Consider the following 12574-nt stretch of genomic DNA (forward strand, 5'->3'; position numbering starts at 1 on the left):
CCCTCCACCCACCCTGCACTGACAGCCCAACCCCCCATATGATGCCTGCAGTGGGAGAGGCACGTGTCCACCCCAGCCTCCTTCTCAGGGCAGTGCCAGGCCTGGCCTGTGAAAAACCATGCCCCTCAGACATCCTCCTGCCAGCCTCAGGGCTTCTAGGGGCGAGAACGCCAGGTGCCCGTGTGGCAAGGGGCAGCCCTGCAGGGGGAAGGTATGCAGATGCGTATCCACCATGCTGCCTCCTGGGTGGTCAAGTCCAAGGCTGCCTGAAGTGGGAGGAGCTGAGTGTGCCTGTAAGCGGGTTGGGGTGTGGCTCCCATAGGTGACAGGGACCAGGCACCCAGGACTTCTGGCCCCATCTCTTGAGGGAGACGTCGGCCGTGGCGCTGGGACCCACAAGCAGCGTCCAGGGCTATGCGGTGTCTTTTCCCGTTGGTCTCTCCACTCCCCATGAGTCGAGCACTGTGAGTACCATTGACAAATGAAGAAACCTGAGTCCCAGCATGGCCGAGTCGCCAGCACCACCGTAAGCATCCTATTCGCATTGCCAAATGCCACTCTGTTTGCCCCTCCTGGGACTCCAGCCCAGGTTGGGGCTAGGACGTCTTTTGACAGATGGGAGTCAAGGCCCAGAGCGGAGACAGGACTCCTCTGCAGGTGCAAGGGCCCTGTGGCCCGAGAGAGAGAAGCAGGGTGTTGTCCCCAGGGCCCATGATAGACCCAGCCTAGCAAACCACAGGCATCACCAGGTCCCCCCTCCCTGCCTGGGCCTGGGCTGGCCCCGCAGCTGCCTCTGAGCCAGGCCCACCCGGCCCCACCCTGCCCCACCCAGAGTGGCAGGGCCAGCTGCCTCCAGAGACAAATGTCCTCCGGCCTCAAAGCCACACTCTGCTCCTCCCAGAGCTCCTCTCTTGCATTCCAGCCTGGTTCTTCCATGACAGACCCTGCTTTGGGGTTGGATCCCACACCGTGCATTCAAACCCCACAGAGGGGTATGCCCAGGCCCACTTGACAGAGGAGGGCCAACACACCCAGACTCCGGAGCCTGAGCCCTGGCCCATCAGGCCTCCAGCCACCCCCACCCGCAAATCCAGCTGGGCGGGGTCTGCCCCTGCATCAGAGGCTGGAGGGAGATGTCCGCGGCCCAGAGGACAGGTGCCAAGCGCTGCTGTGATTCAGAAAACTCTTACTGGGCAGGGCACAGTGGCTCAGCCTAGAATCCCAGCACTTTGGGAGGCCAAGACGAGAGAATTGCCTAAGCCCAGGGATTCTGGGCAACTTGGTGAAACCTCGTCTCTACAGTAAATCACAAAAACTAGCCAGGCGTGGTGGCATGCATCCTTAGTTCCAGCTACTTGGAAGGCTGAGGCGGAAAGGATTGCCTAAGCCCAGCAGGTTGAGGCTGTGGTGGCCGTGAGCATACCACTGCACTCCAGCCTAGACAACAAAGAGTGAGACTCCAACTCAAAAAAAAAAAAAAAAAAAAAGCTCTTACTACTTACAACTGCATGAGGTCTGAAGCTAACACCCAGGAGGTGTTAATAGAGATATAACGTCTAGAACAAGGGAGGAAATGGTCCTATATTCTCTGTTCTACTCAGACAGACCACCTCCTTAGGGCCAGCGTGGTGGCTCACACCTGTAATCTCAGCCCTTTGGGTGGCCAAGGCGAGAGAACTGCTTGAGCCCAGCCGTTCGAGACAAGCCTGGGCAACATAGTAAGACTTTGTCTCTGTCAAAAAAAAAAAAAAAGAACATCGCCTTGAGCAAGTGGTGCTAAACAGAGCTAACAGAGAGCCCTCCCTGCCCCGGTCTTGAGGGTGGGCCACCTCTCCCTCAGACTGCTCAGAACCCCGCCTCCTTGTTCCTACATACACGCAGCAGACACGAGGCTGGGAGCTGGCATGAGACAGGGGTCACTCCTGCTCCTGATGAGGGCTCCTGATGACAGACATGATTCAGAATCCCACGGTGGGTCAGTCTTCATCATACAGGGTGATCGGTGTTACAAAGGAGACATGCAGAGGCAACAGGTGATGGGGAGCGCCGTTCCCCTAGGTGGATGGGCTTCTGAAGCTGGCAGGCTGCGTCTGTCTTCCTACATACAGTTAAGGGGACACCCTTGGAGACCCCTGACCAAGGAAAGGCCCAGCTACTGACATGAGCAGATGGCCCTTGTTCTCTGGTTCACCTCTTCCCGAAATCTCCTCAGCATCTCTCCTATGGGACTCTACCTCCTGGCCAGCTTCCACACCAAGTAAGATGCCTCTCACTTCCTCATCGGCACAGCCTCACCGCTCAGCGTACTGCTGCCTACGTCGTGGCCGCAGTTCCGTGGGGTTCGTGACTTTGGCATCAACAAACACTGAGGGATGGGGCTGACTGGGGACAGATCCACAGGCATGGGGAAGGCATTGGAAAAGGACTATAGGGGGCCAGGTGAGGTGGCTTAAGCCTGTAATCCCAGCACTTTGGAAGTTCAAGGTGAGAGGATTGCCTGAGCCCAAGGATTCAAGACCAGCCTGGGCAACGTGGTGAGACCTCGTCTCTACAAGAAATAAAAAATTAGCCGGGTGTGGTAGCACGCACCTGTAGTTCAGCTACCTGGAAGGCTGAGGTGGAAGGATTGCTGGATCCCAGCAGGTTGACGCTGGGGTGGACATGAGCATGCCACTGCACTCCAACCAGAGCGACAGAGTGAGACTCCTACTCAAAAAAAAAGAAAAGAAAAAAGGGTTGTAACATCCTTCTCATCTTCTCCATACTGTCTTCCATATCTTGAAATGCCTGAGAACTATACAACTTTTTCCAAACTCTCAGGAAGAGAGAGATTGGAAAATGGCCCAGTCCTGCTAGGGCCAAATTGCTTTGTTTTTGTTTTGTTTGAGTTGGTGTCTCACTCTGTCGCCCAGACTGGAGTGCAGTGGCACGCTCCTGGCCACCGCAGCCTCGACCTGTTGGGCTCAGGCAATCCACTCACCTCGGCCTCCCAAAGCGCTGGGATGACAGGCTGAGCCGCCGAGCCTGGCCCAAGTTGCTCTGAATCAGGAGGGGCCAATGGTGTAAGGGCCAAATCACTCACCCCCATACAGGAAGCCATGTTTGGGCAGCTTGTTTGGTGATTATATTTTTTCATATTTTCCACCCCTACCACCTTCTTGCTCTGTTTCACTGTGTATTTTCCTTATAATAAAGATATATATATTTTTTGTTTTTGTTTTCTTGAGTTGGAGTCTCATTCCGTCACCCAGGCTGGAGTGCAGTGGCACACTCACGGCCACCCCAGCATCGACCTGCTGGGCTCAGGTGATCCTTCCACCTCAGCCTTGCAAGTAACCAGAACTACAGGCACACACTGCATGCTTGGCTAATTTTTTATTTATTGTAGAGATGAGGTCTTACCAAGTTGCCCAGGCTGGTCTCAAACCCGTGAGCTCAGGCAATCCACTCGCCTCGACCTCCCAAAGTGCTGGGATTACAGGTTGAGCCACCACACCCAGCCCTTTTTTATTTTTCTTAAGTTGGCGTCTCACTCTGTCACCCAGGCTGGAGTGCAGTGGCATGCTCACAGCTCTCTGCAGCCTCACCCTCCTGGGCTTGGGCAGTCCTCCCACTTCAGCCTCCCAAGGAGCTGGAACTACAGGCATAATGCCATCACACCAGCCTGAGCAACATGGTGAGAACTCCTCTCTACAAAAAGCCAAAAAATCAGCCAGGTGTGGTGGCTCCCGCCTAATAGTCCCAGCTACCAGAATGAGACCTCAACTAAAAAGAAAAAAAAAGTGCAGGATCCAAAACTCAACACAGTTCTCTGAGTGAGTTTGACCAGAGCAGAGAGCAGCAGGACTTGTTCTCGACGCTGTATCTCTATTTAGCCCGCCTAGGGTGCGGCTTGACTTTAAGCCGTGTACAATTGCAAGTAGTGAGAACTCTCTAAATCGACCCCAACTCGCTGGACTCCCCAGATCACCAGAACCCCTGCTTCCTTGGTAGCGTCCCTGACGCCTCCAGACATGGGTCTCTTTCCAGCACGCCCACTCGCTCCCGCTGAGCTGGGCTTACCAAGAGTCGCTTGTGCTGGTTCCCAAACTTGTTTATGCCAGTTGAACTTGTCAAAATAATTATGTCATGTAATTAAATATGACTTCGAATGATGAAATGTGAATGCAAAAAGAGAGAGAGTTGTTGTTTTGGGGAAGAAATTAGTTGACTGCTTTAAAAATACTCCAAGTAAGCATCTTGCTTTAAAAATTGCTGTTAACGTAGGAGTCAGGGAGACAGCGGTAGGAATGTGGGACGGAGAGGGGTGAGACCAGGATGCTGCATTTAGCAGCTACTGGGGGTCTCCAAGATCTTCCTCTAATTCAAAGAAATAGACACTGTGACCTGCAGGCTAGCAGCTCTCAAGGTGTGTCCTGACAACGGCTGCTGCACCCTGAAAATCTGCCCCAACCCTACAGCGAGCATGCACTTGGATCCCATCAGCACAGCCATGTTGTTTTTGTTTTTGCTTTTTTTTTTGTTTTTGTTTTGAGTCAGGGTCTCACTTTGTTGCCCAGGCTGGAGTGTAGTGGCACGATCACAGCTCACCGCCGTCTCAGCCTCCTGGTCTCAGGAGATCCTCTCGCCTCAGCCTCCAAGTAGCTGGGACTACAGGCCCAAGCTGCCATACCCGGATAATTTTTTTTGCATCTTTTTGTAGAAACAGGGTCTCACTTCGTTTCCCAGGCTGGGCTTGAACTCTTGGCTTCAAGCAAGACTCCTGCCTCGACCTCCAAAAGTGTGGGGATTACAGGCGTGAGTCACGCACCCAGCAGGCACAGCCATTGTTGATGCACATCTTCAACCTCGACTCAGACCCACTGAGTCACAGATTTGGGGGTAGGGCTCAGAAGCCTGGGGCTTAAACCCCCCTCAGGTGTTCCGATGCCTACTGAGTCTAAGAACACTGATGTGGTGTAAACCCATCCTCAGGGGGGCATTCGGTTCAAGAAAAAGCCCCATAGCCCCCTGAAGGGAAAACTCGACCCCAGAGAAAAGGCAGGCTGGGCACAGTGGCTCACGCCGGTAATCCCAGCACTTTGGGAGGCCGAGGCGGGAGGATCGCTTGAGCCCAGGAGTTTGAGACCATCCTAGGCAACAAAGCAAGACCCCCATCTCTGCGAAAAATAAAGCAATTAGTCAGACACAGTGGTGCACCCTTGGAATCTCAGTCGCTCGGGAGGCTGAGGTGGGAGGATCGTGTGAGCCCGAGAGTTCAGGGCTGCAGTGAGCTGTGATCACGCCACCACACTCCAACCTGGGCAACAGAGTGAGATTCTGCCTTTAAAACAAACAAAAAGATGGGTGAATGAACACACAGTTGCATGCTTTCAGCAAACCAGAGGCTGGAGGGCCACGTAGATCCTGACTTAGGGACCCCACCTGGCAGGCTTCATTTGAGGGACCCCCGCCCAGCCTGAGTCCAGTCATGCCACAGCTGGCAAGCAGCTTCTGCTGAAGTGACATCCACTGAGCCCTTGACACACCCGGGTCCTTCACACCTCACGTACACATGCCATCTCGTCCCCACAAGGCCCATAGGGGAGTGCTCCACAATGACCCAGGTTTCCCATGGAGAGACTGAGAAACAGAGCCACGAAGTGGCTTGCCCAAGGTCTCACAGTTAGCGACTGGCCCAGCTCTCTGGGGCCATGGCACAGAGACCCGCCCTGTCCACTCCCCCGGTGACCACCTGTGGTTTTTCTGACAGCTCTACCATGCCTGCAACGGGCCCGGTCTGTCCGTGCTCTGCTTCACGCGTCACGACATCCTGGAGTACTTCAGTGTCTACGGGACGGCGCTAAGCATGTGGGTCTCCCTAATGGGTGAGTTCTCATCCGCTCACCCCACCCACCCCTTGAACCAGCCCAGCCCCCACCCCCATCTCTGGGAACTCTTTCCCCTCTCTGGGTTCCAGAGCCCTGCAAATCCATGAAAAAGTGGCTGGCCACAGTAGCTCACACCTGTAATCCCAACACTTTGGGAGGCTGAGGCGAGAGGATCACTTGAGGCCAGGAGTTCGAGACCAGCCTGGGCAACCTAGTGAGACCTCATCTCTAATTTTTAAAAAATCTATGAAAAAGAAGATACAAGCTGGGCTTGGTGGCTCAGCCTGCAATCTCGCGCCTTTGGGAGGATGAAGTGAGTGGATTGCCTGAGCCTGTGGGTTCGAGACCCGCCTGGGCAACTTGACGAGACCTCATCTCTACAATAAATCAAAATGAGCCGGGCGTGGTAGCGCGCACCTGTAGTTCCAGCTACTTGGAAGGCTGAGGCGGAAGGATCGCCAGAGCCCAGCAGGACGAGGCTGCAGTGGCCGGAAGCGGCTACTGCACTCCAGTCTGGGTGACAGAGTGAGACTCCAACTCAAAAAAAAAAGAAAAAGAAAAAGAAGATACAGCTCTTAAACAACTAATTCCCATTTTTTAGATCCTTTTTAAATGATTCATTTATTTTATTATTTAATAAAAACTTGTTGCGAGAAATTCACTTAATTATTGATTTATTTTCTATTCAGGGTCTCCCTGTGTTGCCCAGGCTGGAGTGCAGTGGCATGATCACAGCTCAGTGAAACCTCCTGGGCTCAGGCAATCCTCCCATTTCAGCCTCCTGACTAGCTGGGACTACAGGCACCTGCCACCAGGCTCAGCTAATTTTTTACTTTTTAAGAGACGAGATTTCACTATGTTGCCCAGGATAGCCTTGAACTCCTGGGTTCACGGGATTCTCCCATCAGCCTCCCAAAGCGCTGGAATTTCAAGCATGAGCCACTGTGCCCAGCCTGTTGTGACAAATTTCAACAGCAGAGTCAAACAAAAGAAAAAGTGCCCCTTCCCCTCTCTCCTTCCTGGGAAGATCATTGTTCACCATTCAGGGTTTTGGCCTCCTGGACTTTGAGGCAAACATCACACATATAGGTCATTTTCAGCCCGGAAGACAGAACCATTTGAAAGCCAACTGTTCTGCAACTTTTTTTTTTTTTTTGGGATTGGAGTCTCACTCCGTCTCCCAGACTGGAGTGCAGTGGCCGCTCCCGGCCACTGCAGCCTCGACCTGCTGGGCTCCCGCGATCCTTCCGCCTCAGCTTTCCAAGTAGCTGGAACTACAGGTGAGCGCTACCTTGCCTGGCTCATTTTTGATTTATTGTAGAGATGAGGTCTCACCAAGTTGCCCAGGAGGGTCTCGAACCCACGGGCTCAGGCAATCCACTCACTTCAGCCTCCCAAAGGCACGGGATTACAGGCTGAGCCACCGAGCCTGGCTGCAACTTTATTTTTTTTTACTTACTGTCATCTTATGGTGAAGTTACAACACAGGTCTCCATGACTGGGGCTCCCTGCTGTGTAACCAGGCCCCATTAAGAACCCAGATCGGCCCTCCAATCTTAGTGTCCATCTCCTGAGGCCCTAGGGGATAGATTCCTTCCTATTCACTGCATGTTGTTCTGTTTCCTAAATCAGGTTACTATCACCACAGCCCAAGCTCTGTTTTTGGAAAAGCAGCAGCCTGCCTGTCCTTTATTTATTTATTTTTCATTTTTTGTGTTGGAGTCTCCTCCATTGCCCCAACTGGAGTGCAGTGGCACGCTCCCAGCCACCGCAGCCTTGACCTGCTGAGCTCCAGCGATCCTTCCGCCTCAGCCTTCCAAGTATAGCCAGAACTACAGGCATGTGCTACCATGCCCGGCTAATTTTTGATTTATCGTAGAGATGAGGTCTCACCAAGTTGTCCGGGTGGGTCTCGAACCCATGGGCTTGGGCAGTTCACTTACCTCAGCCTCCCAAAGCACTGGGATTACAGGCTGAGCCACCGAGCCCGGCCTGCCTGTCCTTAAAAACTGGCTGGATGGCCAGGTGCGGTGCTCAAGTCTGTAATCCCAGTACTTTGGGAGGCAGGAGGATCACTTGAGTCCAGGAGTTCAAGACCAGCCTGAGTAACATAATGAGACTTCACCTCTACCAAGAAAATCAAAACAATTAGCTGGGCATGGTGGCGTGCGCCTGTGATTCCAGCTACTAGGGAGGCTGAGGTAGAAGGATCGCCTGAGCCCAGGAGATCGGAGCTGCATTGAGCCGTGATGGTGCCACTGCACTGCAGCCTGGGCAGTCAGAGTGAGACCCCGACAAAAAATAAATAAAGAAGTATTAAGTTTGCATCTTTTATGAGCAAAAGAAAAAAGGAAAGATGGAAGGAAGGAAAAAAAGAATGGAGGGAGGGAGGGAGGAAGGAAAGAAGGAAGGAAGAGAGAAAACTGGCTGGAATTCAGACCTCTCAGCCACCAGGCTGGGCCTTGGGACACCATTCAAGGGCACCAGAGTTGCCTCCTATGTGGGGGAGGAGCGAGGGAGGCCATTCACCACCCCCACCCCCCACCCGCATTTCTTCCTTTCCCCACCAGCACTGGCCGACTTCGATGAGCCCAAGAGGTCGACGTTTGTGATGTTTGGCGTCCTGACCATCGCGGTGCGGGTCTACCACGACCACTGGGGCTACGGCGTGTATTCGGGCCCCATCGGCACGGCCGTCCTCATCATCGCTGTCAAGTGGGTACGTACCGCACCAGCCTCCACAGATGGGGACCCCAGAGGTCCCCACAGCCCCTCCCCTGTGGACTCCCCGGAATTGGAGGAAGTGGAAATTTAGCTGAAACACGTAGAACGAGCCACGCAGCCTCCGTATGACTCTTGTCTGAACGGAACCCAGGTTACCTAACCTGTCAGCCCTGTGGCCATACCAGGGAAGCAGCCATTATCATAAAAGCCCAGTGTCCAGCTCAGAGGCTGGTTCGAAGGTTCACTGAGATGATGCCCAGAAACCGCTGGCAGAGAATCTGGCTTCTGATGCATTCAGCAAATAGGAGTTCTTCCTTATCATTATTATTATTGTTATCATCATTTTTGTTGTTATTATTAATGAGGAGAATGGCTGTTTTATCAACTTGGAAAATGGCCTGGGCTAGTCTGGGAAGACGTCCTGGAGGGAGCAATCCTTGAGCTTAGTTCTAGCAAGGAGGGAGGGTTTGGTGTACAGCCCCGGTCCGGGTTCCCAGCACCGACGGCCCCCAACTGGACATCAGTGTCCACGAGACCCTCACATTCAGTGCCCCGTGCTCCCTGCACCGTCTGTCCTACCACGCCCTCCCGGTTCAAGGACCGAAACGCACTCAAGCTAAAGCAGGTCATGAGAGCAGGATAGACCCAGGGGCGTGCACCCCAGAGCCCGTGGGAGCTAGGCCTTCCGAGAGCCAGAACTCAGGCCTGGGGGATGGGCAGACTGCAGCAACCCATCCCCAGTGAACATCTTCTGCTGTGTTTTTACCCCTTTGGAGTGAGTGCCACCTGGAATCGTCCCCGCTGTGAGTGCTGGAAGGAGACCTGCCAAGGCCACAGTGCTATTCAGGACGTGAGCCAGGCCCAGGGCGTCAGTGCTGCAGGGTGTGAACAGGCTGTGGAGGGAAGTTCTCAGAAAGAGGGGTCCACCAGCACCGGTGGTGCCGAAGGGGCCGCCAACCCATTTTATGACTGTGGGGAGGGAAAATAAAGTTCTGGTGGCAAGTCTTCAAAATCCATCTCTGGCCGGGCGTGGCGACTCACGCCTGTAATCCTAGCACTTTGAGAGGCTGAAGCGGGAGAATCACTTGAGCCCAGGAATCTGAGACCAGTCTGGGCAACTCGGTGAGACCTCGTCTCTACAGAGAATAAAAATAAATAAATATTGGTTAAGGAAGAAACGGAGGGACAGAAAGATCTTCAGGGCAGGGGACTGTGGCAAGGCAGGGTGAGGCCAGGAACTCCTGGGTTCAAGCAATCTTCCCACCTCAGCCTCCCTAGTAGCTGGGACTACAGGTGCACACTATCACACCCAGCTAATGTTTTGTAGCAACGAGGTCTCGCTATGTTGCCCAAGCTGGTCTTGAACTCCTGGACTCAAGCGCTCCTCCTGCTTTGGCCTCCCAAACTGCTGGGATTACAGGCATGAGCCACCGCACCCGGCCAGCAGTTGGCTTTTTGAGCAGGAGACAGAGAGGAAGGAGACTTTTCCTCACTGTGTCTTGAGGGAGTAGGGCTAACAAGGGCTGACCCGGGAGGTCCCTGGAAGCAGCCCTGCGAGAGGAGAGAGAGGGTGTGTCGGGGTGTGAGTCCCTGGACAAGAAAGGACCCCGGAATGAACATGCTGGATTCACACACACCAGGAGCTCTGGATCATGATCGTCCACCCCACCTCAACCATGGGTGCCCAGGACTGAATCTGGGCTGAAGGTTACTTAGGCAGAAGAGAATTCAGTGGTTAGTGTCCCCACGAAGAGCCCTGAGATCGCCAAGGCCCGCGGGCTACGAACCTGGCCACAGGAACCCCAAATGGACCGCCTACCTCCCACATCTGGGGCTCAGACTGTGTTTTCTGGACCATCGAGTGTGGCGTTTATTTTGGATGTTCAAGGGCAGTTGTCTTCTGGAATGAGGGTGGATTTGCCCCCGAGAGACGCAGTCCTTCTTGGGAGGAGTTTGGGGGAAAGGAGGGTTGGGTGACCCGGCCCTCAGGGCTGCGCTGGGCCGTGGTATGACCTGGGGCGGGCACTTCCCATCCCGGGTCCCTAGGCTGCCACTGCAGGATTGACCACATGAGGGCTTTCGGCCTCAGTCACCCACACCCAAGGGCACACACGCTACCTGCACTATTTTTCATTTTTTAAAATTTTGTGTGTGTGTCAGAGCCTCACTCTGTCACCCAGGCTGAAGTGCCACTGGGCTCAGGCAATCCTCCCGTTTTTTGTAGAGACGAGGTCTCACCAAGTTGCTCAGGCTGGTCTCGAACCTCTGGGCCCAGGAAATCCCCTCATCTCTGCCTCCCAAAGCACCAGGATGACAGGTGTGAGCCACTGTGCCCAGCTACGCTACCTGTACTATTAGAATGTCTTGGTTCCTTGCTGGCCATGGCACACTCCTGAAAACTGGAAACTGGGTATCATTTCATAATTCACTGGGTAGCAAAAACCTGCCCTGGCCCAGGCCATATGTGGTATTTGGGTGCTCTACTCAGCGGTGTGTACAGCTGGGGGGTACTGCCCCCACCCCAGGAGTGCAACAATCTGTCCCACTGAAATCCAAAACATCTGGTGTTCTGAAACACCTCCGGCCCCAAGGGCCCAAGGTGACATGCATTCTCTTCATCTGTTTTTGCATGTGTGAGAACCCACTTTTTTAAGCTTAAACACCCATGTGAGCCTTCCCCTACCCATCAGTGTCTGGGAAATCAGTATCTGAGAATCTGTGCTGTTTATCCAGTAGGTATTAAGACAGGTTTGTTTTATTTATTTCTTTCTTTCCTTCTTTCCTTCTTTCTTTCTTTCTTTCTTTCTTTCTTTCTTTCTTTTCTTTCTTTCTTCTTTCTTTCCTTCCTTCCTTCCTTCCTTCCTTCCTTCCTTCCTTCCTTCCTTCCTTCCTTCCTTCCTTCCTTTCTTTGTCAGGGTCTCACTCTGTCACCCAGGCTGGTGAGCAGTAGCACAATCACAGTTCACCACAGCCTCGATCCCCTGGGCTCAAGCGATCCTCCCACCTCAACTTCCCAAGTAGCTGGGACTACAGGCATGCACCACCATGCCTGGCTCGTTTTTTCAAATCATTTGTAGAGATGAGGTCTTGCTGTGTTGCCCAAGCTAGTCTCAAACTCCTGGGCTCAAACAATCCTCCTGCCTCGACCTCCCAGAGTGCAGGAATTATTTGCGTGAGCCACTATGCCTGGCTAGGTTCTTTAGCTAGGAGGGCAAATGATGTTTGTCTGTGACTCACAGATCACCACAGTTGCCAACCCTGTGGGCTGCACTGCACTAGCAGGTACCAAGCACGCCAGTACCCTTTGGCAGGAAGTAATCATCATGTCTAGTCCTATGGGGGCTCCTTTCTGGCTGGAAGATGGAAACACGGAAGGGGTGGCCTTGTGGTATCTTAAAGAGGCAGAGGGGACCGAGGGTCCTCCTGGCACAATTTGGCCCCAGAGGCACCCAGCCGGTCGTCTGGGGTGGGATCTCCACTGGGTCCAGCATGCCAGGACCGCGCTCTGACCCCCTCTCCCGCCAGAAGATGGCTAGGGCCTGTGTGCAGGGCCAGCTCTCTGGCTGGCCTGGGGAGGGGCCTGTCCCCAGTGCTGTGACCTGAAAGCTTTGCTGTTGTCTTTGTCCCCGCAGCTGCAGAAGATGAAGGAGAAGAAAGGCCTGTACCCCGATAAGAGCGTCTACACCCAGCAGATAGGCCCCGGCCTCTGCTTCGGGGCGCTGGCTCTGATGCTGCGCTTTTTCTTTGAGGTACCGAGCTGTGGGGAAGCGCCAAGCGTGGCCCTACTCAGGCCGCACACCCCTGCTTGCTGGCCACCGCCAGGGCGGGCGTCGGGCACTGTCCTCCCCAGCACCACCAGCCTCAGCCTGTGTAGACTTGGGGGGGGTCACAGAGACCAGAGCTGGCCGTCCTTCTGACGGCTGGCATCTGAGATCACCACAGCCTGGGAAGGGCCAGGGAGGGAGGAAAGAAAGAGGGAA

At 54.0% G+C, this 12574-nt stretch overlaps 1 protein-coding gene across 1 annotated transcript in view; it reads left to right on the forward strand.

Moving 5' to 3' along the window:
• The window catches only part of MYMK (myomaker, myoblast fusion factor), a 14797-nt gene that overhangs the window by 1616 nt on the left and 607 nt on the right, over positions 1-12574 (forward strand). The window contains exons 2-4 of the mRNA XM_008070802.1: positions 5753-5867; positions 8441-8589; positions 12227-12343. Coding sequence (XP_008068993.1) covers positions 5753-5867; positions 8441-8589; positions 12227-12343 — 381 coding nt within the window. The remainder of the gene's footprint in view (positions 1-5752; positions 5868-8440; positions 8590-12226; positions 12344-12574) is intronic.

Source organism: Carlito syrichta, unplaced genomic scaffold, assembly GCF_000164805.1.
Source record: "Carlito syrichta isolate Samal-C Ts95f unplaced genomic scaffold, Tarsius_syrichta-2.0.1 Scaffold314018, whole genome shotgun sequence".
NCBI lineage: Eukaryota > Metazoa > Chordata > Mammalia > Primates > Tarsiidae > Carlito > Carlito syrichta.